Genomic DNA, 27,996 nt, shown 5'->3' on the forward strand with positions numbered 1-27,996 from the left:
TTCTTTACAGAAAACGATGCACAAACGTCATTTATAATACATAGGGCTGTCGCCTGATGAAAGATATCATGAATTGATAAATGTCTGAGCCTCCGTGTGCAATCATTTACCTGGGTGTAAGACCCATTGAATTCAGGGGGGTGTACATCTGAGTGGACGTGCATTGGACTGCAATCCTAGGGATGTCTACAAATAAGCCCCATTGAGTTCAGTGGGTCTTAATCCTAGATAAATGGGCATAGGATTGATTGCAGCCATAGTCATGAAGGAGGAGGGCCTTCTCTGCTGTGGCACCCCGGCTGTGGAATGAGCTCCCTAAGGAGGTTCGCTTGGCACCTACATTATATGCTTTTAGACGCCAGGTGAAGACCTTTTTATTCTCCCAGCCAGGTGAAGACCTTTTTATTCTCCCAGCATTTTAACAATCTATAAATACATTTTAACTTGGTGTTTTAAATTTGTAATTTTGCATTGCTGCTGTTCTTATCTGGTTGAGCTTTTATATTGTATTTTATATTATGGTTTTATACTGTTGTTTTATACTTTGAATGGTTTTAATTTTTGTGAACCGCCCAGAGAGCTCTGGCTATTGGGTGGTATAGAAATGCAATAAATAAAATAAAAATAAATAATAAATAAATGAACCAATCAATTACATTTGAAAATGAAGACTTAGAGCAGCGGTCTTGAACCTATTTCAGCTCGATAACCAAATTCAATTTTGGAGAAGCTCTTAGGGGCCTCTTTCTATTGGTGGGTGGGGCAGAGGGCAAAGGGGGCATTGTGCCCAAAATACCAGCTTTTTTTTTTTAGCTTAAAACTCTTAGGGGCCTATGCATGTTTAGACAGAAAAAAGTCATACAACTCACAGTAACTGCATGCCATGCATTGGGGCTGTGGGGGGATTTCTTTGCCACAAGTGAGTGGGGCAGAGGGTCATCACCCCAAACACAGAGCTTCCTGTGGCTAAATCCATCATTTCCATCCTCCTGTGGTCACAGTGAAATGAGAGAAGCAAAGCATCTTCTGGCACGGGCCCTTCCGGGCACGTCTTTGACTTATGGGCTGCACACATTTTGAGTGCCCCGCGGCAGAACAGTTGTTTGTCTTGGGAAAACTCTCAATTCTTGAAGTTCCATAAATGAAAAAGGAATTATTTCAGTGAAGTTCAAGTAGAGAAAGTTGAATGTGTTTGAAGGCGAGCAGGTGGGGTGGAAGACTCAGGAAGAGACATTCAGCCCCACCCCAAATAGTTCCGCACTTAAGTTCCCCATTAGAAGGAGTGATACACAGTTATCCATCGGATAACTGTAAGGCATTTTTACTTTCACAAGAGTTTAAGGGAGGGGTGGTTTAAATTTTAATGTGGGTTGAGGGTTTTTAATGGGATTTGTTTTGTTTTATTGTAAAGCACCATGATGCCAGAAATGGTGAGGTGGCGCTATAAAAATGTTTTTAAATAAATAAAATGAATAAAATCTTCACAGATGTAGCACCAACAGTAGGCAGGAGGTGGCAATATGTTGCCACACATCAATATATATTGGGCATGAAGGATTTCCTACACATTTAAAGGAAATGATTATTTTAACCAATGTTTAGCCTGTCTTTAAAAACAACAGAGTTGTTTTCTGCAACTTTTCATTCATTTGGAAAGTCTCTTGAATGAACCATAGTTGTCTCTCTCTACAAAAAGTGGAAGGTAAACAATGAGTACAGCGGTGGCAGAGTTGTAAAGATTTCTGGGGCCTTTGTTTTAAGTCAGTCATGTCTAGACAATAATTTCCTGCAGGTTACATTCTTGTGTACTAAATTAGAAACCTAGAAGCTAGAGAAATGGAGTTCTTCCCAAGTCACATGTTATAAGGTGGACTGGAGATACTGAGAGAGGAATACTTTTGTGCAGCCTTCCCCAACCTGAGACGATGGGCTCTTTAGTATTTCACATCTCAAGGGTGTCAGGTTGGGGATGATAGGACCTGTAGTACTTCATATCTCAAGGCCATCAGGTTGGGGATAGCTACTCTTGGGTGTATATCAGCCCTCAACCGGAGCCTGAAAAGAAAGCAGGTTTTTTTTACAAAAATACACAAAGTGGCAGCAGAATTAGGGATGAACCATTATGCAAATCGAGAGATTTCCCCTTTGTTATTTAATTTATTGATTTAAAGCATTTTTATAGCGCCGCCTCACCATTTCTGGCATCGAAGCGCTTTACAATAACATATAAAACAATTCCATTAAAACCCTCAACCCACATTAAGACAATTCCATTAAAACCCTCACCCTCAAACCATTAAAAGCCCTCAACCTCAATTTAAACCACCCCCTCCCCAGACTTGTGGAAATAAAAACGCCTTACAAAGGCGTCTGAAGCAATTGAGAGTGGGAGCCTGTCTAATCTCCAGGGGCACATTGTTTCTTAACCGGGGGCCAGCCACTGAAAAAGCCCTGGCCCCGGCACATTCCAATTTGTAGCGGGGGACCATCAGGGCGCCCTGCCCCTGAGAGCGAGTCTGCCAATGGTGAGACACAGGAGAAAGGCGAGTTCTCAGGTATCCAGGACCCAAGCAATGCAGGGCTTTATACATGGTCAACAAAACCTTGTAGCGCACCTTAGCAGCCACCGGCAGCCAATGGAGCTCTTGAAGGACCAAAGTGATAGAAGACCACTTCGGGAGCTCTGTATATTGCTTTCTAGTGAACCATTGTGGCCTCCTGGTTCTCAAATCCAGCTGTCTCCAGCTTGCTGCTGCTCCTGCTATTTGGGCCTGTGCTGTGTGGAAGCAATCCCTGCCATTTGGAGTGAGGTGCTGCATTTTAACACATAAAGGAGGCTATAAGACCAGTACATCCAGCATCCAAACTTGCTTAACACCACCATTGTAAGCTGGTGCCTGACTGTGCAGCAAGAAGCACCCATGCAATTACTACTACACTTTGACGTTGTAGGCGGTGAGGCACCTGGCAAGGGAGAGGGCAGGTACAATGGATACTAACACATTCAATGGAGTGCCAGAGGCCTTCCTCATGTGTTGCTCCTTCCGAGCCAGTCCAGGCCCCTTACCTGGAACGGGGGAACAGAAGTGGTTTTGTTTGTGTCTGGATCTCCTTGGCTCTGAAAGCTTTCTGCAGAGCACCTGCTGGTGTCATGATCCACTAGTCCAGGATCTAGTGGGTGCATAGTCTTCCTGGAAAAGAGGGTTTTTCACTTCCTAGAAAAGAAGAGCAGACGTGAAGAAGCACAGGGACCTCTTGTTCTTGCCCATTGGAGAAGCAAAAAGCTATTTCTTCTGTTGAGCTTTTTACCCCAACAGAATAACCGTACACTTTCTACGTACAAGCTGTGAGGTTTGCAAACTTCCTATTGGCAGCTTTTATTCACACAATGAAAGAGTTTGCAAACATTCTATGACATCACAACAGCTCAACCTATCATTGCCAGAAGCTTCACTTTACCGCTTGACAACACTGATTCTGGAACATTCTTACTATAATGCAACCAGCAAAAGAAATACAAGTTTTAGTGTTGAAGTCAATTAATTTGAACTGGAGAACCACGGGCATCGCTGCGATAGAATACTTCAAGCAATTGCCAAGCGCAAGAAGCATCCGTGAGCACTTAGCATGGTTCTTAGCAAGGCTTACAATCTGATAGCTATAGTTCGGTCACTTGTTTTAGGATGTGATGGAGACATTTAGTCAATTGGAGTGCCCCCTCTCAGTTCTGAGACAAGTTGAGCTTGTCGATGTTCTGCCTCACTCACCATTTCTCCACTGATTTTTCTAACTCACCATCTTTCCCTGCTTCCTGTGAACAGTGGGGCTCACAGATGTAAGAAGAGCCATGGTGGATTAGACCAAGGGTCCATCTAGTCCAGCATTCTGTTCGTACAGTGGCCAAACAGCAGCTCATGGGAAACCACAAGCAGATGTTAATGCAACAGCCCATGTTCCCCAGCACCTGGTGTACATAGGCGTAATGCCTCTGATACTTCCTTCTCACATCCACCCAATTCTTCACAACAACCTGAAAACCTGCAGAGATCAGTCTACTCCTCATGTTGGCCAAGCAACCAACATTCTGAATTTTCCTCTAGCTGGAAACATAGGCATTTCTCTTAACGTGTCTAGTGGCTATAAACGAATCACATCAGAATAACAAATAGAAGTCCCTGGTAGGAAAGCAAGCTAGACAACTAAATTAGGTTGTCCTTCCACAATAAGGCACTGCAGGAGGCAGCGTGGTTGCCTAGAGACAAGACTCTAGGGATTGGCTTGGAACCAGTGACACAAAAAATACTTTGGAGACAGTCATGTAAAACAGGAAGGGGGGGGGAATGAAATCTTCCCATTCTACTCCCAACGCTATTCCTGTTACATGCAGAGGCACCATAATGATTAACCAGGATCAAACAACAAGACGATTTAACATCCTCATCCCCAAACACGACAATATATTAACAAAACAAAAAAAAAACCAGAATGTTGCAGCGTGAAGAAAGGGAAGCAGCAACCTTGACCTCCAAGGCAGCTTACAATAAAATAAAATTAATTCACTGTTACGATGCTTTATTAAAAATAAATAAGGCAAAACTACGAAGTGGTGATCAATATTGAAATGGTAAACAACTTAAAAACAACTTGGGTTTTTCCCCACCTCATCAGGTTTAGTGCTTCGTATCTATGATAACATCTGGGGCTGCTAAAAGATTTTAAAATGGTGCTCAAATAGGAACCTTCCAAACAGGGATTCAGGCTTCACATTAGCTACTATTCATCGAGTTACGTAGCTGGATAGAGTTCGAGTCTATAAAAAAGTCACACAATAATGTCCTAACAAACAGTTGCAAGTCATTTCCTCTCCAGTCTGAACGTCAGGCATAAAAAAACCGAAATGGAAAGCGTGCTCCCATCTGCTCCAGTGTGAGGACATCCCAGTGGGCTTGACTGTGCAGCAACTTTTCTCGGCTTCTGCCCTGCAAAGCAGAATATGACTCATTACTCTCGCTGCTCATTACTCTAGATATCCAGCTTCTATGTTGCTGGAAGCCTAAAGGAAAGAGGAGGCGAATCTCACAGCATAACGCCAATAAGTCACCCGATGACACAGGTTGGCAAACTGCTCAGAGAGCTTTGGCTATTGGGCAGTATAGAAATGTAATAAAAGAAATGAAATTTGTATCTGTTCTGATAGATAACGGGCACCACAGCAGGTCAACGTTCCCCTAAATCTAGCACACAACCTAGCATGACAATGAAGACAACATCCGCTGCACAGTGTTAATGTTACGTGGTCCCTATAGCCACTGACTGTTTTCAAGCATTTTCCAGGCATTTTAGAGACCTCGTCCTAGGTTATTATGGCTGTAATATTGATTCCTGGGCTGTTTATTGTTTTGCATTACATTGTATTTTACTCTTTTACATATTTGTATTTTGGTTTATATTTTTAACTGTGTTTTAAAATGGCATTTTAGTTTTTAACTGGTTGTAATCACCCAGAGAAGATTGGTTATTGGGCAGATTAGAAATGTATTAAATCAATAAATAAAATAATAAATGAGCAAGCAATAGTAGAAAAGGAGCATATGTAGAAAAATCATACCCCATGGCAGAATTAGTGAAAAGAATGTGTGGTTGGTTTTATTGATCAGAAACAATCTCTAGGTACTTAATTTCCATGGTATAATTCTATGGTGTGTGGTGTGCAGTTCTGCGCAAATTTGGCTGTAATTTGTGCAAATTGCTCAGAAATCGGCGCGATTTGAAAGACCGTATTCTCCCTTATGAGCCTGCCCGTGCTTTAAGATCTTCTGGGAAAGCCCTTCTTTCAGTCCCACCATCTTCACAGGCGCGCTTGGTGGGAACATGGGAGAGGGCCTGCTCGGTGGCTGCTCCGGTGCTTTGGAACTCTCTTCCCAGGGAAGCTAGGCTGGCTCCCTCCTTGATGGGCTTTCGGAAGCAGGCTAAAACTTCTTTGTTCCAGCAGGCCTTTGGAGAGTAATTTGGTCCTCCAGCTATGTTAATGACTTATAATTTTGTTGTGTATTTTAACTTCTTCTTTTTTTTTACACATTTCTTTTCCTATGTTTTAAAATGTATGTTTTAAACTTTGTAATACCGCCTTGTGTAATACCGCCTTGAGGCCCAGTATTGGGCGAAAGGCGGGATACAATTAAATATAATAATAATAATAAAATAATAGCAGAACTTGTGGGGGGAAATGTGCAAAATGCCTGGAAAACCTGCAAAATGTTCTTACTCACTGCAGACTGAATTGAGCACCACAGTGGGAACAAGAATGATGTCTGGTGGGGAGGGGGGGAACCTAGGGAAACCTGGCAAACTCCACACCCCAAACGGAGTTCTTTGACATCCCCAACAGAAAGGGGTTACTAACAAAAGGCCCCCTATTCAGTAGTTGCCTAGGCAGAGACAGATCAGAGCAGGAGTATCAACACCCAGATTTTACCATCCACGCTTCCTGTCTCTCTAGACGTCTCTGCACAAGACCAAGACTAGTCTCCCCACTCACGAGGGTCTACAGCAGCCTTGACAGCATGACTCACGTCTTAGACTGCTTAGAACACGAATGTACAGATGTAATGTGGAGGGTGGGGAAGAGAAGAGTGGAGTGGTGGGTAGGAGGGGGCTCTTAAACTCCCCTGCCTTTTACCAGTGTTGAGCCTCAACCAGGTGAAACGTGGTTGCAGGGAGGAATTGACAAGGGGAACTAGTCAGTGTCCTTCTCCTGTCTGCACTTCCCACGTTAAAATTGCACTTTCCACTTTTCAGCTGTGCAGCAGAGCCACAAATGACATGTAACATTACTCATACTTTTTTAAAAAAAGGTCTTGCTTAAAGTGGACCACCTTTATTTTAAAGGAAAGCCGCTGTGCAAGGCCCTGATCTGGATTGGGACCTTGCACCAGTTTTCTACAAAAATTCCCCCACCCAGATGCTATTTGCTCCTGAAGGTGCTGCTTATGTAGGCAAATAGCAGTGCAGGCAGGAGGGCCGGGTACTGGAAAACTTACAGCTGTTCTGCCTTCAAAATAAAAGTGGCCAGCTTAAGCATGCTGTGCAAGAAGAGTGAATAATACAACGTGTAGTTTGTCCCAAACACAGGTTTTTGCCACCTCCATCCCTAGCTAAGGCCTGTATTTCCTGAACTGAGAGGGGCGGAGGCTGCAGAGAATGCAGCCAGTCTCAGAACCTTACCTAGGGTGCCACCTTGAGGTCTACTGAGTCATAGGCAGACGATTTCATAATCTCGAGAGGCTTCCTCAGGACTGTTCGTAGCTCTTCATAGTCTGGTCTCTCTTCATATTCCAGGGGCATCACTTGTAGCAGGTAGCTCTGCAGGGCTTCTAGAAGGGATGTTATTATGGATGTCAGTAAGGCATGGTTGGCTCCTACAAGGCAGGCCCTCTGGCATTCCAACCTCCCCAAATTGCTGACCTGGATGGAAAGTGTCCCATTTCTCTAACTCAGCTTGGCTGTGTGCTCATAACAGTTCACAGAGACCAAGCACTGACCCCACTGAGATCACAGGAAAACCAAGCAGGGGAACCTGAATGTATTCCTTATTTATCTATTTATAACATTTTTAACCTGTCTTCCTATATAAAAATCATTCAAGGCAGCTAACAATTATACCAAAGGATTTTTAAAACAAACAAACAAATAAAAGATCAAATTATAATAAAACTAAAATTACTGTACAATTCAAAACAGAATGAACACATCAGCAGTAAACCTCCCCCACCCACCCCCTATATTTCAAAAGGGAGCACTTAAAAATGCCTGCTGGGGAAAATGAAGTGTAACCTGCCCATCAAAATACCACAGGGCCACAAACTTTGTCAGGCAGAATGCTCCAGTGTCTCAGGGCCACCACAGATGAGGCCCTGTTCCTTTTGCCCACCCACCATACTTCCAACGGCATGGGAACACAGAGCAGAGCTACAGTAGACGATCTAAAGGATTGGGGCTCACATGGACCCACATTAGCAGAGCTGGAAAGACAGGTCGAGTCCTCTGGTCCCAGCCTCAGGATTTGCCCACCAGAGCACGACGCCACACAAACCAATGTACTACATTGCAGGGTCTGTGACATCAGGAAGAGTCGAGGGAAAGAACAGGGCAGCAGTACAAGACTTGGTGCTGGCGTCTATCACACTGCCTATTTCTGTGTGCAAAGACATTCGACTCCAGCACTGGTCCTAGCCAGCAGGTGGCCTTTCCATGGAGTTAAAGCTTTCAGAATCTTAACCAGTCAGAGCAGAACAGCTCGCTCGACTCATTATTCTCTTTGTCAGCTCATACATGGAAGATTTTGTCTCACAGAGAAAGCACCTGCTGATCTGTCTCAATGAGAGGTCTGAGACACTGCCTATTTGCTATGTGTAAGGAGTTTAAAAATATGACATTGACTACAGCAAGCCATGTTTAGGAGAGTTTTGATGGCCAAGCAGCGGTTGCAGAAAGAAATGGTGAAGGTGGGGACCAACTTATAAATAACAGAGTGATTATGCGTGTAGTAATTGAGATTCAATCATTCTAGACAATGGGAAATGAGAACAATTCACCTGGACAACTCTCGGATTTGTTGATGCACAAAAAGCAAGTCTGAAATCTCAAGAGCTTGAGTTTCAGGTACAAAATATCTAGTATTGCATAGTGGCTAACCCAATCTTCCCCAACCTGGTGCCCTCCAGATGTGTTGGACAGCAACTCCCATCATTAGCTAGACTGGCTGGGAATGATGGGACTTGTAGCCAAATACATTTGGAGGGCACTAGGTTGGGGATGATTGGTCTTCAGTGTTGGACTGGGACGCAGGAAACCTAGGTTCAAATACCCAGTCGTGGGCAAGTTACTATTTCTCAGTCAAACCTACTTCTCAGAGTTGCTGCAAGGATTAAAATGAGTTAACCCCACTCATGCCATACAGAAACCCCAAATGAAAGCAAAAACAAACACATCTGTACCTGGAATTGTTCTCCAGCCAAAAGACAACCTTGGATGCTTGATGACATCTGCTTTGTACCTACAATGACAGTGACAAACAGATGACCCCAATAAGACTGAGCTGAGAATTTTGCACTGACATTTTTATTCCATAGGAAATAACAGAATCATATGTTCAGAAGGAATCTCAAAGAACATCTAGTCCAAACCTCCGCTCAGTCAGGTTCTGCAATGCAGGATGCAGCTACAGCATCCTTAACAGATGGCCATCCAGCCTCTGCTTAAATCTCTCCAATGAAGGAAAGCCCACCACCAGTTTTTCCCCATTGTTGAACAGCTCTTCCTGTTAGGAAGTGTCTCTAACGTTTAGCAGAAATCTCCTTTCCTGGCATTTCCACCCATTGGTTCTAGCTCGGCTCCCTGGAAGCAAGGTGGATGCCCAAAGGGCATATATGCTAGCCAGGCTGTCTTATCTGTTGCACAAGTGTGATATTTGCTCCGGACAACAGTGCTGCAATCATTTCCAAGCAATCTGTTACTAGACATCTTTCTGGTGTTGTCCCGATCCTAGCAGCTATTTTGCCAGTCTAGAAAATGACGGCACTTCATGGTAGTTGTAGGGTGCGAGATGTGCTCTCCAGCCACTTCTGGACTGAAAAGTAGGGGAGCACTGAACCAGTAAGGAAGCTGAACCAGAACCCACTATCTTGAGTGCCTACATGACAATGGGCAGTATTAAGAACCTAAGAAGAGCCCTGCTGGATCAGACCAAGGGCCCATCTGGTCCAGCACTCTGTTCACACAGTGGCCAATTAGCTGTTGAACGGGGACCAACGAACCAGGAGTTGGTGCAACAGCACCCTTCCACCCATGTTCCCCAGGAACTGGTGCACACAGGCTTACTGCCTCAGATACTGGAGGTAGCACATAACCATCAGAACTAGTAGCCACTGATAGCTGTTGCAACCTGCCGAAGGAAACCTTTACTGATAATGGTTTGAATACCATAACATCATTTTCAGATCTATGAGCAGTTTCCGTTTCTAATTTATGAGAAGCAGCATTTAAAAACAAGGGCTTCTCCCATGCACCACACAAACCTCTCCTTGCTCTGCATGACCGCAGAGGGATTTGTCACCTCATCAGACCAGGGAAGGAAACCACACAGCCACTTCACTAGACAGTAACCCAAGGATTCGAGATCACTTCGACGGGATGGGGCTGATAGCGCAGGAAAAGAAAACACATCCAGGTAAGAAACATCAAGAGCAGAGTTCAAGAACTACACTCACAGGGGAAATGGAGACAGGGTACAACTTTATTGGTCACAGCAACTCACATAAAGCATACTCGCTCACAGGGCAAGTTGCCGCCTTAAAACATACCTCAATTTTCCACTGTTTATTTCAGTTTTGATGTGCCCTAAAGTGTCCAGACAATTAATAAAGTAGCACTTCCAAAAGATAGTCAGTTTCACTGTCTCATAAGTGTAAAGCAGCCAAAAACAATTCTCTCTATAACCTCCACTATGTGGATTTAGTGTAAAAAAAATTGATTGGTTGTACTTGAAAGCAAAGCACTTGATTTATCTGCATATTATCAATATCTCAATTTTCTGCGATACTAAAGGAAAGGTAAGACAAGTCACAGTTTAACTAACAGGACTATAATAGCTTTAAAAAAAATTAATGTGCCTTTCACTTGCAGCCTTTCCAAATTAATAATGGTTCGTAGTGATTAGTCAGTGAAAGCTTTAACTGATTACTGTACAAATTAGAGATTGCAGCCCTAGTAAGAAGTGTGGACTTGGCTTAGAAAGCAGGCCAGGGAGGAGTCAGCTCCTGGATAGACAGCATCATTTAGGGCACAGAGGAAAGACGACAGAGGTCAAAATAATGACTTGCACCACATACACAACCTATTCTCATGGCATGAAATCTCACCGGCTCCTTTGTGGCTATCCAGGCTGATGAACTCTAAGGTGCCCTCATGAGGAGTCCTGCTGCCCTCACGTTGAGACACATGTTTTCCCCCAGGGCTGTATCGGAAGGCAAAGCAGTAATTTGCCAGGGTGACCTGAGTGGAGAGTGAGGCAGTGAAGGTCAGGTTGCTACAATGACCCAACAAGAAAAAGATGAAGAGCTACCAGCCTGGTCTGGTCTGCAAGGCACCTTTTAATCTAGTGATCCAGTATCCTTAGTTATTATCCTGTGCCCTGAAACCTCAATCCGTATCTCCGCAACGCCCTGGAAGGCGCTACGGTCAGAAAAGGTTTAGGCAGCAGGTGCAGTTGCAGCAACCTCTCCCTCCAGTAACCCCTTCCTTGCTAAGCAGTAAGAGTGTAAAGACAGCTTGTTTCTTCCTTCTCTCCGACAAGCACCTTTCAGCAAACAGGCAGTGTCTGCTGACAGGAGAGGGAAAGAAAGACATGCTTTGGGCAGAAACAACTGGTTATCCTCAGTGAGAGAGACGGACTTGCAGGGCCTGTTCACACATCACGTTAACCCATGGCGGCTTATAAGCTATGCACAATACCGTATTTTGCAAATAGCCTGCTGTGCTCCGACAAACAGACAGGCAAATAAGCTACACAGAGTATTTTATCTTCTCCCAGCTTCCTTTGCAGACCTTCAAGCCTTTGCTGGGTCTCCTTTCTCTGCCTGTGTGCAACAGGGGAGGGGGCTCTAACTCCTTGAAAGTTTGCAGAAATAGAAAGAAATTTAAGGTTCCCCTTATGAGGAGTCCCCACATGCTTTACTCCTGGATAAATGCACTGCTTTGCATTTTCATGGAAAAGTGAGGATTTATCCAGGCATGAAACGAAAGGTTTGCTTCCCTTCCCACCTCTTCCTCTGTTGAATTGAGGGGTGGCCTGACTGGAACGGAGGGATGTTAACACTGCATCAAAAATGGGGGCTCCAACTCATTGAACGGTTGCAGGAATGGGACGAAATTTAATGTACAGGTTTCCCTTGTGGGCGACCACTGCATTACACTGCTGGACAAATGGAAAAGTGAGGCTTTATCCCCACGTGAAACCATCTTAGATATGCGCGGGGGGGGGGGGGGGAGAGGGGGACTTATTTGGAATTGGAGACACAACTGAATGTGGCAGGAGAACAAGGCTGTTCAGAGACTGCTTGGGAGGAGCAGAGCAGTGGCAATGTTCCTTGGCTGCTCTTGCCAAGCGGCTCTACAGGTGATCTCCCATCATAGGTAAAAAAAAAAAAAAGTCTTACTGCAGACCGTGGGTTCCCAGAGTGGCTTATTTGGGGGAAATAATCCACTGTATTTGGGAAAAGAGATCACAGACAACACACTAAGCCAACATGGGTTAAATAGACTATTGTGGTTTACTTAACCCATTGTGGGTTAGCGTGACGTCTGAACCCAATCTCAGTCTCTTATGTCTACACTTGGGGAAACTCACTAGAAAAGATAATAATGTTCTCCTACGCTACAGGAACACACTGCAGCAGCATCTGCCCCTACTCCATTTCTTACCGCAGTAAGATCAGCCGGATCCACATATATGTTTTCGGCAGTGATGTCCCCATGCGCATACTCATTCTCATGGAGGTACTCCAGCACATCCAGCTAAAAGCAAAGATTAAGGCAGAGGCGAAACATTACCCATGGGAATGCCTACATTTCTCAGGGTCACTGACCCATGGCCGCTTGCCCCAGAATATTCTCAGCAGGGGGCGGGTGCAAGGAAATTGCCATCCAATCCAAGATGCGCATTTGAAACATCCAATTACTAGACCAATCCGATAAGCCACTCTTCTCCCGTTTGAACAAGTCTGTACACCTCAAATCGACTGACAATGAGCTAATTGCTCTAATTGGGCAGCTCTTCCAGGATCAGGGATGGCCACCCAAGTCCTAATGCGCAAAGAAACTCAGGCATGGCACAGCAGTGTATTCCTATCCTGCTTCCTTGGAAGTCCGGTCTGAGGATCAAACTTAACATGACAACACAACCGCATGCAATGTTCAGCTGGCAGCTGCTTCTACACTGCAAATTGCCCTGACAAGCACAGCTCTTTATGGAGGACAGAAGGGATGGAACTGGTGCTTAAGTCACCCTGGTTTCAGCAGTAGGGCAAACGCTGAGACCCCCTGGGCCAGTGGCAAAAGCCTCCATTTTACAGCTGGATGAAGGTCAGCAATAGAGGTTTTGGAGAAACCCTCTTCCACCGTTCCCCTTCCTTTTTGGCATCCCATACCATTCTGATTGCAAACTGCAAGGCAGCTTTCTCCGTCATCTTGTTTGCACAGTCATCCAGGATTGATTGAAGGGAGCGACCCAAATCAGAGAAGACCAGGAACCTGCCAGTCAAAGGAAATAATGCTGTACATGAATTGTGCATTCTGTTAAAGGTTTCCACCCACTTCCATATGAATTTAAGCCCCCAGGCCTCCGTCAATGCATAAGTTAATTCCTCTTCAGCTTCAGTGATAGCTGACAGAAGAGCTACAAGTAATTAGGTTATGAAATGGGAGGCACGTCGTTTATTCCAGATGACTTTACTGCAGCGTTATGGTCGTGGCCTTCCAGGGCTAGATGACCTCCCTCTCCGAGTTAGAATGTACAAAATTAAGCATTGCCCAAAGGCAAGAAGTGGAAGCGTACAAAAAGAGAAGGTGCAGCAACAAGGAAAGGCTAAGGACAGAAACAGGGCTTCACGGGGCAATCCAGATCCATTAAAATCAATAGGTGTTTTGCCCTTCTGGAAATAAAATAGTAGGTGGATGAAGAAAAATTACAGATTAGGCAATAAGAAAGGTCAGAGCACTGGAAGGGAAGGATTGAGGCTCCAGCCAGTTCGAAAGGAAGCCGATTGGGGGTAGGAGAAGAAAAGTTAAGCGATGACAAAGGAAGACAATGAAGTGAGTGCAAGACTGGGGGTTGAGAGATGAAGGCACTGGACAAAAGAGGGATGTGGGCAGTAAAAGGGGAGATGGTACACAGGAACTCCCTAGTCAACGCTGCCTCACCTGTAGCTACCATCATGGAGACCAAAACCAATGCAATCAGGGATTCCCAGCAATGGTACTGAATGCAGTTTCTTCCATTTCTCCACTGCAAGAGGAAACGAAATGTGAAAAGTGAGACTTGCACGAAGTTTGAGAAAACGGAATTAAACCCAGCCAACTCCCAATATGAAGCCTTTTTTCTCTCCACATCAAATCTTTGTATGTAGGTATGAGGACTGCAAGGTTATGGGTTTTTTCCCCCTTTTACAATGTCCTAAACTTCCACTCTCATACATTCTGTTGATGTTCAAAAATCATAAAATAATAGATAGTAATCATTTGCCACCGCTAAAACGATCACTCATATATTTCTGTTTGCCCTTTTGATATTTGGTGGTGACTCCATTTGTCCTAAAAAATGAAATAACACTTTACCAGTAGCATACAGCACAACAGAGTTTAAGCACAGGTAGATGCAGAAGATTCAACTCCAGAGGTCTTTTACTAGTGATAAAAAATAGGGTAATGCTTAGGAAATCATGTCACCAGGAATTAAAAACATAAAAGTTGGCATTTCTAGAAAGAAAGCTCTTTACTCCTTGTGGACAGGACCAATTCCTGGACATAAAATTTTGTAATTAAAGCCGTATTCAGGCATTTGGACCCTGAATAGCAGGAGCATATGAAAAGGAGCACTCTGACCCTTGCCCTCGTCATGTTTGTTGCCCCAACTTGTGGAAGGCAACAGCTTGAGAAAACTTCTCTATCCATGGAGGCTTTCCATGAGAGCCAGGACACAGATTTTCCAGCATTCAGGCTTGCGTGCAGAGCCTCCATGGATACAAGAGTCTCTCCTCTTCAGACTGTAGCCCTCTACTAGTTGAGGACGACAAACGCAGCAAGGGAGAAGGGTGGGGCTGAAATGTTCCTTCTCCTAATGCATTTGCTCTATTCAGGTTCAGAACGCTTGAATCATCATCATCATCATCATCATCCCACCTTTTTTCCTCCAAGGAACCCAAGGCAGAGTACATAATCCTCCTCCGCTCCGCTCCTGTGAGGTGGGTTGGGTTGAGAGTCTGTGACTGGCCCAAAGTCACCCAGTGGGTTTCCATGACCGAGTGGGGACTAGAACCCAGATCTCCCGACTCCCAGTCCAGCACTTTAGCCACTACGCCAAACTGGCTTAAGACATTTTCAAAACCAGATCTCAGGGCTGAGGAGACAGAAAGCCTCCACTGTCTGAAAGCACTTATCATAGCGGAGACTTCTGTTGCACCTGCAGAGAGCTTCATAGGCAGAAAGCTAGCACTACTGATACGAAGGCTAAAGCCTAAAGTGGGCTGTCTTGGAGACAGGTCAAAGGCCTCCCCTATGCCAGCCTAGAGATGGCATAGGAAAATTCTTCTCCCCCACAGTTGTAATGGGAAAGGGAGGAGGGGTTAATTCACACATACCTCTTCTGGTTTTATGTGATTTTTAAAGTTTTAATTTGGACTGTTAGATCATGGTTTTAGTTGTAAACTAAAACATCTCTCCGGGCAGAGAGCCTAGGCTGATGGGCAGTATAAATATGTTTGTTGTTGTTGTTTATTCGTTCAGTCGTTTCCGACTCTTCGTGACTTCATGGACCAGCCTACGCCAGAGCTTTCTGTCGGCCGTCGTCACCCCTAGCTCCCCCAAGGTCAAGTCTGTCACCTCCAGAATATCATCCATCCATCTTGCCCTCGGTCGGCCCCTCTTCCTTTTGCCTTCCACTTTCCCTAGCATCAGCCTCTTCTCCAGGGTATCCTGTCTTCTCGTTATGTGGCCAAAGTACTTCAGTTTTGCCTTTAGTACCATTCCCTCAAGTGAGCAGTCTGGCTTTATTTCCTGGAGTATGGACTGGTTTGATCTTCTTGCAGTCCAAGGCACTCTCAGAATTTTCCTCCAAGAATAAAAGAAACAGGAACAAAGGAATCTACCCCAGAGCAGAAGCGCCTCTGCACAGCCAAAAGAACCGGTGACTGGAGTCCTGTCTCTTTAACAGAGAAAGATGGTCAAGAATGGGTGGAGGCACATGGCACCTTTTCCACTAAGTCTTAGGTGGGAAAAGGGGTCCTCAAAGATTTGTTTTGGTCCACATTTCGAAGCGAACCAGCCTGAGCTGCCCCTCCTGGACTAATGTGTGAAACAGAACACCGTTATCCTTCCAGATTTTGCTCTTGCCTGAATTTTGCAATGCAGTTTTCAGCTCACCCCACCACCACCAAATGTATATAAAAGGCATATCTTAGGAGAAAATGTATTTTGAAATGCATGTTTTTGTGAGAAAACAAATGTATATTTAAATATCCATTTTTGTGTGGATTGAAAACAAAACACAGATTAAGGCAGAAACAGGATGTAACAAAGGTATGAATGAACAAATGTGAAACTGACATGAGCCAGAAATAAACTGTCCTGTCAATTTCTACATGAAAAACTACTCTTGCGTTCCCAGGTGGAGCTTAAGGTATTGTAAGACGAGGTCTCATGACAGCGTGTGAGGGGTAAGTGCAGCAGAATATCTCCTGGGATGGCTCAGCTACCCGGCTCTCCACATTAATCACTACAGTACAAATGTTTACTGGCTGAAAATATCACCGGGCCAAAAGCAGAGACACACAAATCTGTCACCCTAATTACTCCAGGGAAGTCTTGCCTGTGGCTTTCTTTGCAGCGCGCTGCAAGAAGTTCTGCTCATTGAAGACCCTTCCATCTTTGGCATCCTGGGAAAAAAAGGAAAAGAGAAGGTGGCACCAATATACTTTTCACTGCCTCACCATCACTGCTGCTCTCACTTTGATTCTGACAAGAAAATTGTCATCTTCACTTATAACTTCTCTAAGACTCAGTAGTCTTTTCAAAGGCAAGCGAGGACTTCCATCCCTGTTTCACGGATAGAAAAAAACAAGATATCGGAGAGAAATGTCTTCAGCGACACAAAGCATATGTAGGATGTAAGGCTAGAATGACGCTAGGAATGCTTTCCCTACAATTCATAACTAACAGCCAGCACAGTTAGTATCCTACAAACTTGCATGTAAGGACCACCTATTCCTTGGAGGAAAAAAGGCAGAATATAAAAACAATTAATTAATTAATTAATTAATGATGGTCTGGATTACAAAGAACTTTTTATAGGGGGAAATTAGATGGCAATTTAGAATTTTGTTTAGGGTGTATCTTTCAAAAAAGGAAACAGGGATGTATGTCAGCCTGGTGATAACTTCTATTGTTGTAAGATATTCCAAGAAAGCTGCTGTGGCTGAGTGGAACGCAACACCATTTCTTATAAGTTTGGAGTTATTATCATTTTATTATTTATTGCATTTATATCCCGCCTTTTTCCTACAAGTAACCCAAGGCAGCATATATAATCCTCCTCCTCTCCATTTTATCCTCACAACAACAACCCTGTGAGGTAGGTTGGGCTGAGAGTCTGTGACTGGCCCAAAGTCACCCAGTGGGTTTCCATGGCCGAGTGGGGACTAGAACCCGGATCTCCCGACTCCCAGTTCAACACTTTAGCCACTACACCACACTGGCTCTGTGTTTTATTTGGTTCAAGGTGCAGACAGCAAGTCTTTGTTGTTTGAACACAGCACAGAATCAACAGAGCCCACCCAACTCTTTATAACTGAAAAGATGTACAACCTGAGCCCTTGTACTGAAAAGGTTTCCCACTTCAGTCATTGACTCTGTTCTCCCTTGTTTCAAGCCTAGTGCCTGGCAAACTGCAAGTCATAGCGTCATTGACTATCTAGAAGTCAAAAGATCTTTGTAGTACACACAAAATAGGCTGCTTATGGTTTGCATGCTCCTCAAAGGATGGTGGAGTTACTCTTGCCCTCTGCCTTCCTCACTCTGTCCTGCTTCCTCTGTCTCTCTGTGTGTGATCTTATTGTTAGAGTCCTCTCATGTGTCACTGATTACTGGAACCCTCTGGGAGGGGTAAGTTCTACGTCCTCTTGCTATGTTTGCCTTTGACCTATGTCTGGTCAAGCCCAGATTCCGGTTCTACATTACACCTAACACAGAGATCTGAACTCACAAGTTTGAGGGAGCATCTCTGCTTTTGAGGGCAGGTTCCAGATGCTGACTTTGCTGTGAAAGGATGAAATAAATGAAGGTTATAGTTAGTTAACACAGGAGATGTGCATTTCATTGCTTTTATATACAGGACTGAAGAAGGCTCAACAGTGCTCCAGTAATTCCAGTCTCTCACTTTGACATACTGGAAATACTGTCCCTGAAGCTTTCTGCGTGTCAAGTCCCAGACTATTTTAGAGCTACAAGGTTTCTGTTTGTTTGTTAGCAAACAGACTCCACCTCTAGAGTATATAGGCATTGTGGTCTAGTGTCACAATGCACTCCAAGTACTATGGCCCTGTTCAGATGATCAGTCTATGCTTCATAAACTACAGTGATGGAACTGAGCACTCCTTCCCTCCCCCAGTTGCACATCAGCGCTGGTGCAAAGATCCTGGGAATTCTGGTTTAACGTCAGTTAACAAACCAAGAAGCTAAGCCAGGATCACATCCCTAGCGAAACACTAGGGAACAGAAAAAAATATCTGCATAATATGCTGAAAGAGCAGCAAGTTTGGATGATGAAGTCCTTGACATCTAGCACTCTTTAGATATGACATCTCATTTGGTCTATTGCAGATTTGGTGTCCTCCAGATGTGTTGGACTACAGCTGGCTGGGGGATGCTGGGAATTATAGGGCAATACATCTGGAGGGCACCAGGTTGCAATAGGATGATCTATTATAACCACAGAGATGGTAGGAAACTGTTGGCACAGACTAGGCACACATGATGTCAGCAGCACAGCTCAGAATAGTTGGGGGGGAAACACAACTCGCTGAGCTAAAACAGAACACAGTAAGACAAGGGTGGGATAAAGACTCCCATATGAACCTACACTGGCCCTTCTCCAGGTGACTTTGTCATTAGAGGTTAGCTGCGTGGCGGTGGGAGAGAGCCCTTTACATATTGATTCCTTGTTTATGGAATCTCGTTTATAAAAACACCCGCCCTAGGTGTCCACTAAGTTTTAAGTGTTAAAGGTTAAGATGTTCTTATAAACGGGATACTGGTTTTTTATTTGCTAAGGGGAGGCTTTTTATCTGTTTTACTTCTTTTTTTTTTTTTTACTGGCTGCGTTCAAACATCACAGGAAGCCAAAATTCCTGGTTTTAAACCATTATGTGAAGTTGATGTACGAATCCTGGCTTGTTTGGGATTAACCATACTTCCTGGTTCACATGCAATAGGAAGCTATGGTTAAGTCTAGCTCATTGGCTTGTTTCTCCGCTTGTGCAACGGGCAAAGGAAGGTAGTTGCATAGAAGTGCATCATGCCACTCATGCATATACTGGCTTATTAAGTCGGATGGTTTAGCTTCCTGTGATGTATGAGTATGGCCAGTGTCTGATGCCACTCCTATTTATTTATTTTTTGCTTCTGATGTGCTTGATTTATTTTATATCCAAGTATGTATTTACAATGGCCCTGTTCAGACAATCTGCTAAGCCCTGATGATTAAGCACTTTGAGCTAACCACGTTTGGCTTAGTGTGTCATGTGAACTGCATTTTTCCTGACTATGGTGGCCACATAACCATAGTCTAACCATGCTCACTAACCACTTGCTGCAAAAGGGTTAGCGTCACTAACCATGCCTTAGTGTGTTGCATGAACAGCCCATTATTTTTTGGTTTTAGTAATATTTTATTGAGAGGTTAATTTTATTTTAAATGTAAAAGCAGGATGTAAATGCTTTAACAACACAACATGTTTGAAATACCGTATTTCTTCAATTCTAAGACGCACTTTCCCCCCATATAAACATCTTTAAAAACGGGGTGCGTCTTAGAATCGCAGGCATGTCTTAGGGTTTTTTTTTCTGCTGGTGGTACTGAAATTAGTGTGCGTCTTACAATCGATGGCGTCTTACAATCGAAGAAATACGGTAATAAGTCCACAAAAATTGTACGAGTCATCTGTAGGTATAATTTTTAACTTAAAGGCAGCTTCTCCCTCAGAAAGTGGGGCACAGAATAGGAGGCTATATTCTCTCCCCAATAAGTCATCACGTGAGCACATCTTATACCTTCATATATCAGCCCATGGTCACTCTGGCTCAGAAGTTTTCTAAGAATCCACTGCTGGTTGTTCAGGTCTGTCAGGATCTCACCCTCTGGGAGAGGTCTCACAGAGGCAATCCTGTCCTTCTTGGGAGATCGGGGACTAGGCTTTGCTTTACAAGGGAGACACAAATATTGGTTATTTGTAGACTTCTACATTATGCGATTCAGGGCAGGCAGCCATGCTTCTCTCTCCCTGCCCCCAACAATAGACTAAAATGGAAACTGTATTAACATTCCTGCTCTGATCAACAAAAACTGCTAGCTCAAATTAAGTCTTAAGGCCTCCTGAAAAGAACCGAAGCTCTGGTGTTGCTGAGTCTCCCATCCATCGCTCAAGCACCAACTACAATATCACTATATCCTTGCTGCTGTCCCAGTGCACATTGAAGCCTGTACCGCCTGTACTTCCAAGAGGGAAGTCCCTGAAAAGAACATTCCTCATTAAAAGATACTTCCTGTAGCAGAAATGTTCAGTTATTGTTGCTGTTTAGATGCAACAATATCCTTCCCTCCTTGTCCAACCATTAGTCCACATGAAAGTAGCTGGAATACTATAGTGGCAATGACTGAGTACAATTCAGGAAATTCAGCCCGGTTTGAATCTCATCTCTGCCAAGAACTCACCAGGTAGCCTTAGGCAAACCTCTGTAAGCCTCCTATCTAAAATATGGGCATAACAACAGTCATCTAACTTATAGGGTTGTTGTAGTGATTATAAAAAGGCAATGTATAGGGAGTGTTTTGAACGCTAGCTTAAAGGGTTATATAAATGTTAATGCTAATAACAATATGCCTGCCCTAGCATAAGTACACTGCTAGCACAAAAGGCAAGGCTAATATCTGTCTTTTTGAGCTGCAATAGTGCTGGACTGGAACTGGTTTCAAATCCCTGCTCAGTTATGAAGCTCAGGGTGCGCCCTTCAGCCACTCACCGTCTCAGTCGAATGCCGCTCGCAAGGCTGTCATGAGGCTATTAAGAACCCCACACACAATGCCCTGAGTTCTTTGGAGGAAGAGTAGGATAAAGATGTGATTTTTTGATAGTATATGATAGTAAGGTATTATAATGTTTTTGTATTAAGTGATTTTGATTTGTGTTTTGTTGTTTCAATAATAAAATAAAAAATGTAATAAATAAATAAATAAATAAATAAATAAATAAAAAGATGTGATTTTTTTTTAAAAAAAGAAATGAAAAGAGTGCAAGCAGAGCAGAGATGGGGACAAGACACTGTTAAGTGCAGGCTAAGAAAGCTAGTGTTAAGGACAAGCCACTCAAAAATTGTTAGTGTTAGTCTTTGGGCTTTAAACATGGAGTGCAGAAAGAGAAGACAAATTTTAGGCGTCTGTTTAGGAATTCCATAAGTGGTGAACCAACCACAAGCAGTCATGAGCAGGCAAGTACTGCCTGCAATGCTACTCTTACCCACAAATCCTCACCTTTTGCCTTTGAGGATATGGTAGCTGCTGAATTCTGTGCAGGGTCTTGTTTAAATGAAACAACCGCTTTTTCTTTGCTTGGCGAAATTATTTCCACCTTTTTCTTTGCAGGAGATCTTTGCAGCGGATCCTGGCTTTCCTGGTTTAATGCTGAGCAAGACAGAATGACAAAGGCGTTTACAGGCAGATCATGTGGAACACGCCGGCCCAGTGACCCCAGCAGGGCACATCTCTATGGCTGGGCTACCAGTGCTACAGACCAACAGCTGGCCGACTACCTGCCCATCCACAGCGGCAGCCAGCAGGGAATGAAGGGGAGCAGGTAGCTTGGCAAGCAGTGGTGAATGAAGTTCTGAAGAGCAAGCTGCTATCTTCATTATGGCGGCCCCACACTTAATGTGCAGATTAGGGCTGTGGCCTGGCATAAATAAGATGGTGGCACTGGTGAGTGCAGGTGTGCAGCCTGAACTCCACTCAGTGATGGTGCCGAGCCATAACCACCACAAATGGGTGGGCCGACTATTTGCCTGCAATGCAGACGGAGGGGTGTGGAGGTGAGGTTGGCGGTCTGGCAGCAGTGCTGAGCAAACCCTGGACAGCACACCCAAACTTGCCAGCGGCACTGCCTTAGTTATGCCAGCCCCACCCCACCATGCATACATTTATTTATTTATTTATTTATTAAACTTATATACCGCTCCCATAGCCAGGGCTCTCTGGGCGGTTTACAGAAATTCTAAAATTGAGGTAAAAACAAGTGTACAAAATTTAAAACTCTAAAACACAAAACATACACACATAAAACATTAAAAACCGATTTAAAAACTAAACATGTGGGCAATTAGAATGTGCCGCCATATGCCCAGGCAAAGAGGAAAGTCTTAACCTGGCGCCGGAAAGATAGCAGCGTTGGCGCCAGGCGAGCCTTGTCAGGGAGATCATTCCACAGTCTGGGGGCCACCACCGAAAAGGCCCTATCCCTCGTTGCCACACTCCGAGCCTCTCTCGGAGTAGGCACCCAGAGGAGGACCTTAGATGCTGAACATAGTGACCGGGTATATTCACGTCGGGAGAGGCGTTCCGTCAGGTATTGTGGTCCCAAGCCATGTAAGGCTTTATAGGTCAAAACCAGCACCTTGAATTGGGCTCGGAAACATCCAGGCAGCCAGTGCAAGCGGACCAGAGCAGGTGTTATATGGTCAAACCTTCTGGTTCCCGAAATCAATCTGGCCGCTGCATTTTGGACGTGCTGCAGCTTCCGAATGGTCTTCAAAGGCAGCCCTACGTAGAGCGCATTGCAGTAGTCTAACTTGGAGGTTACCAGAGCATGGACAACTGAAGCCAGGTTATCCCTGTCTAGATAGGGGCGTAGCTGGGCCACCAACCGGAGTTTGTAGAAGGCACTCCGTGCCACTGAGGTCACCTGAGCCTCAAGTGACAATGATGGGTCTAAAAGAACCCCCAAGCTATGAACCTGCTCCTTCAGGGTGAGTGCAATCCCATCCAGAACCGGTAGAACACCCTCCATCCTGTCAGCGGAATCACCTACTGACAGCATCTCAGTCTTGTCTGGGTATGGGGCCAGCAAAATTAAGACGGTGAATTTGGGCATGAAGCCACAGCTCAGTGCAACCACTATGGGCCTACCTGCCTGCAAACAAGGCAGCCAGGTGACTCACGGATGGCCCAGAGGCTGTCCTGTTTACACAGCCCAAGTTCCCACCCAAGATTCGTAAATGGTTCCAACTCTCAGGCCTTAGCTAGACCTAAGGTTTATCCCGGGATCGTCCCGGGGTCGTCCCTGCCTGCTCCCAGGATTCCCTGTGTGCCATTTACATGAACAGCATGACCCCGGGACGATCCCGGGATAAACCTTAAGTCTAGCTAAGGCCTCAGTCTCTGTTTAACCAAAACGACTCTTTCTGAGGTTGCAGTCCTAAACACAATTACCTAGGAGTAAATCCCACATAATTCAGTGAGACATACTTTTTGAGTAAACATACTTAGGCTTGAGCTCATGTTGCAGTTACTGACTTCATAAACAGTGAAATAGTCCTGATCAATGGTGATTGGCAAAAGCACTTTTAACCAGGGGCACATTACTGCATAGGAATAACAAGCGTGAAGCTGATAGAGGATATGATTTTTGCTCAGTCTGGACTTTAGAGTTTGGGAGACAATCCCTGCTGCAGAACTTTAACTCCTCACTGCTAAATTGTGTTGCCTGTTGGAAGCTTCCACTACATCTGTTTGGCCTTCAGATAAAGAAACGTTTCTCATTTTGCAGACATCTACATTCATACCTTTCAGCGAAGGAGTCGGAGTGATCTGCATAGGCTCCTCTTCTAATAAAGGCAGTCTGCCCCCACAGGAGGGGCAGAAGTTAAACGCTGCCTCTACCTTCTGTCCGCACTGTGGACAAAAATTGACCATTCTGGAAAAGTAATGGAGAAGAGGAGGGGGAAACATACAGAGAAAGCTGTAAGTGCCAAAACAGAAAATAATAATAATGTGAATTTGGTAGCTGCATCAGTGAACATCTTGATGGGACGCCATACAATTAACATCAGGCCAAATTATTTGCTTTAATACAATGGAGGAAAATAGAAGCAGCTATGACAAAATAGAAAAAAAGGGAAAGATATGCTTTGAGCTATAATGTCACCCACCATATTTTTTTTAAAAAAAATCAAAGTCCTTTACACACTTAAAATGTCCACAAACTAACTCTGCAACTGGACTGATTTTGTTAGTGTACATAGTGTTTAAGAGCATGAGCTATGAAGAAGTAGGCACTCCCTAAGACAGGAGAGGGCTATTTGTGGACTTCCAAGTGTTTTGCCCTATGACTCCCATAAATCCTAGCCAATCACAAAAAATGGTGACAGAGGGCGGGAGTTTAAACCAGAGCAAGCCCAAATGGAGGTTCATAGGCACAACACTATGGATCGTGTCTGGAAGCTAACAGGCCATCGGTGTAGCTGATATTGAACAGGGATGTGTGTTTAGACTATCCTTTTCCCCTTAGGACAGAAGCAATTGTACCAGCTGCTGCTTCTAAACTTCAGGAGCAGAGCGTAGTGGTTTTCAAATTATGTTCTAGGAAATGTTCCCTCAAATCAACTTCGTTGGATAATTCCGAGTTCAAATATGAGAGGAGAAAAATCCCTATCTATACTCTCTACCCCACTTATGTTATACGCTTCTATCATGCACACTATTGTCTTTTTTCCAAAACAAGGTGACCTGTAGGACTGCTTCCTCCCAGATCTTCCTCCTGGATCATGAGCTCATTGTAGGAGGCCCTTGTCTGAGTGCCACTGTCAAGTGAGATCTGGTGGGAGTATCCCTAAAGAGGCTGGTCTAGCCCCAACTTCATATTCTTTTGGTATAAAGCAAAGGCTTTTTATTCTCCCGGGTTTTTCAGGGACTTTTAATGGATTCTGAAGTTTTGGATTTTAAAAGTTTAAAGACCTGTTCGCGTTTAATTGTATTGCTTTAGAGTGATTATGGTGTGCTTTATACAGTAACTGTATCTTCATTGTTCGTATGGTACTACAACAACTATGTATGCCACCCAGATAACTTTGGTTATGCAGTGGTATAGAAATGCTATTAAGGGTGCAAGTCTGTGCATGTTTAGACTGAAAGAAGACCTACAACTCCCAGCATTCCCTAGTCAACATGCAGGAAATGTAGGACTTATTTCTAACTAAACATGCATAGTTAAACATGCATAAATAAGGTGTTAGCATACAGAGCAAGGCCTGAATAAGTGGGGAAGGACCACACATAAATAAATAAGGTGTTAGCACACAGAGCAAGGCCTGAATAAGTGCGGAAGGACCATACAAAAGCAAGCCGACCTTTAAATAACTCATCCCAAACTGTTTAACCCGACAAATTTCAGACAGTCCAACTATCAGTGGAGCAAAACACATCATATTTCAAGGCCCTTCTTGTAACCAGTTTCATCATGGCAATCTAGTCACATTATTTTAATTTTTTTTAACACTTAAATACAGATCTGGAAAATACATCTCTGTGTTGAGACCAAACAAAATATTTATCTGTGTTCCCTTCTGCTTTTGATGTTAACTGATGCTACTGTTATTTATTATTATTTATATACCACCTTATTTGCTAAAAATCCATCAAAGTGGTGCACAATAGTTTAAAACAATAAAACTGTTAAGAATTTCAGAACTGATAAGCTGTTCCTTTCAAGGTTTTATTGTGATTTTATATCTTAACATCCTATTTTTATAAACTGCCTTTTACCCAAAACAAATTAAAATGATTCATAATAACAGCATTTCAAATCTAAAAACCCAAAGGTAAATAAATAGCCGAAACAGCAGGATGACATATCTGCTGCTGCTACTTCTCAAAATTACAATCAGTGTAGTCCTTTGCTGCATTTATTTTGAAACCAAGTCGAATTTATTGAAATGCTTTTAATTTTGTAAAACAACAACAAAAAACTGCATACATCTTATTTTACTGACTTGTTTTGCTTATTACATTTAAAGCCCACCTTTCCTCCAAATAGCTCAAAGACATGATTCTCCAGTCCCTATTCTCTCCACATCAACATTGGCTTCCAATTCACTTCAGAATCCAATATAAACTTCTCCTGTTAACCTTCAAAGCTTTTCACTGTCTAGCTCCTTCCTATCTCTCCTCTCTCATCTCACACTATTGCCCGCTCGTGCTCTTCGCTCCTCTGATGCCATGTTTCTCGCTCTACTTCCCTTGCTCGGCTTCGTCCATTTTCTTCTGCTGCCCCTTACGCCTGGAACGCTCTTCCAGAACATTTGAGAACTACAAGTTCAATCGCAGCTTTTAAAGCTCAACTAAAAACTTTTCTTTTTCCTAAAGCTTTTAAAACTTGATGTTGTGTGGACTTTATACTGTTAGTTTTACCCTACCCTGTGCCTGCTTACCCTACCCTGTGCCTGTTGGCATTCTCTTCCCCTCCTTATTGTTTTACTATGATTTTATTAGATTGTAAGCCTATGCGGCAGGGCCTTGCTATTTACTGTTTTACTCTGTACAGCACCATGTACATTGATGGTGCTATATAAATAAATAAATAAATAAATAAATAAATAAATAAATAAATAATAATAATAATAGAGAGAAAGCGGGACTGGCCCATGGTCACCCAGTCAGCTTCATGGCTGAATGGGGATTTGAACCTGGGTCTTAAGCCCCAGCCAGCAAACCCAATAGCCAGGGGTTATGAGCCTTCTCATCCAAAACACCTGGGTGGCACTGAGTTGCCAACGCCACTGCTTTATCCATTATACCACACTGCCTCTTATTTAAATAAGAAAAACGGGATAGAATAAAACAAAAATACATAACGGTAACGAGGACGCCATGTTGCACCACCAACACGCCACTTTCAGATCCAGCTGGCCCACTTCCCCCGTGCCAGTTCCCTTCCCCGCTTGACACGGCCCCAAATCCTCGCCTGAGGCATTTTGACCCCGACCCCATTCCTCTGGGGTCGACCCCACAGAGATCAACGAGGCTTCCGCTTTAGTAAAAACGACGAGGAGTCCAGCGTCTCATGGAGAGACTAGCCCACTGGCAGTGCAGTCCTACGCAGTCCTACTCAGAGGAGCCCCATTGCATCCAATGGGGCTTACTCTCAAGACAGGTGTGCTTAGGTTTTGCAGCCTTCGAGCCATATTGAAAGTGCTGGTCATTAAAGAAGGTGCCAGGGAGCAACTCGCCGTTTTCGCCATGACTGAAGGGCCTCAATCCTGTGCAGGTGTAGACAAGCAGCGGGGGGGGGGGGAATCCTACAACTCCCAGCATGCCCATGCTGGAAGTTGTAGTACTTTCCCCCCCTGCCTAAATCTGCGCCCGAAATCGGCTCCGTCCTCTAGGCCCAACCGAGCCTCGCAGCCGAGGCCTCCTCGCGTTCGTACGCACCCAGCGCCAGGGCTCGCCAGCGTGTAGGTGGTGGTGGCGGCGGCGGCCTCTTCGGCTCCCAGCCGGGATCTCTTCCGTCCTCCGCCGAACCGCTTCATGCCGCCTTAAGCCCAGCCTGGCCGGAGAGAAAGAAGCCCCCCTCGCCCCCCACACTCAAGCGTCCTCCTGGTCCCTCACGGGCCCAAGCGCGACAGCGGCGGCGGCGACGACGCCATGAGGCGCTTTCTGTTTCCCTCAGCTCGAACCCCCGCCCGGGCAGGAACCGCTCTCGGAACTGCCTGGCGGCATGAAGTCCCTATTGTCACTACTAATAGAAACGCCCTGAGATGTTCGGCTGTTATTGGCGTCACCCACAGAGCAATCCTAGGCGAGGCATGTTTACTCTGGAGGAAGCCCCATTCTGTTCAACGGGGTTTACGCTCAGGGAAGCGCGCTTCGGATCGCAGCCCTCTCAGCGGACTTTAAAGCAGGGGGAT

The 27,996-nt window shown here is 44.4% G+C and overlaps 1 protein-coding gene across 1 annotated transcript; it reads right to left on the minus strand.

Annotated features, from left to right (window-relative positions):
- Positions 1-4,555: 4,555 nt before the first annotated feature.
- VRK3 (VRK serine/threonine kinase 3) lies at positions 4,556-27,784 on the minus strand. Its single transcript, XM_063143340.1, has 14 exons — positions 27,521-27,784; positions 23,878-24,008; positions 21,575-21,724; positions 20,098-20,244; positions 18,032-18,084; positions 16,640-16,706; positions 13,978-14,062; positions 13,206-13,308; positions 12,481-12,573; positions 10,920-11,052; positions 10,077-10,197; positions 8,997-9,055; positions 7,225-7,373; positions 4,556-4,979 (listed from the first exon to the last, which is right to left on the minus strand). The coding sequence occupies exons 1-13, from the start codon at positions 27,616-27,618 to the stop codon at positions 7,225-7,227; spliced, it is 1,389 nt and encodes a 462-aa protein (XP_062999410.1). The 5' UTR covers positions 27,619-27,784; the 3' UTR covers positions 4,556-4,979.
- Positions 27,785-27,996: the final 212 nt, after the last annotated feature.

This window comes from Elgaria multicarinata, chromosome 17, assembly GCF_023053635.1.
Source record: "Elgaria multicarinata webbii isolate HBS135686 ecotype San Diego chromosome 17, rElgMul1.1.pri, whole genome shotgun sequence".
Lineage (NCBI taxonomy): Eukaryota > Metazoa > Chordata > Lepidosauria > Squamata > Anguidae > Elgaria > Elgaria multicarinata.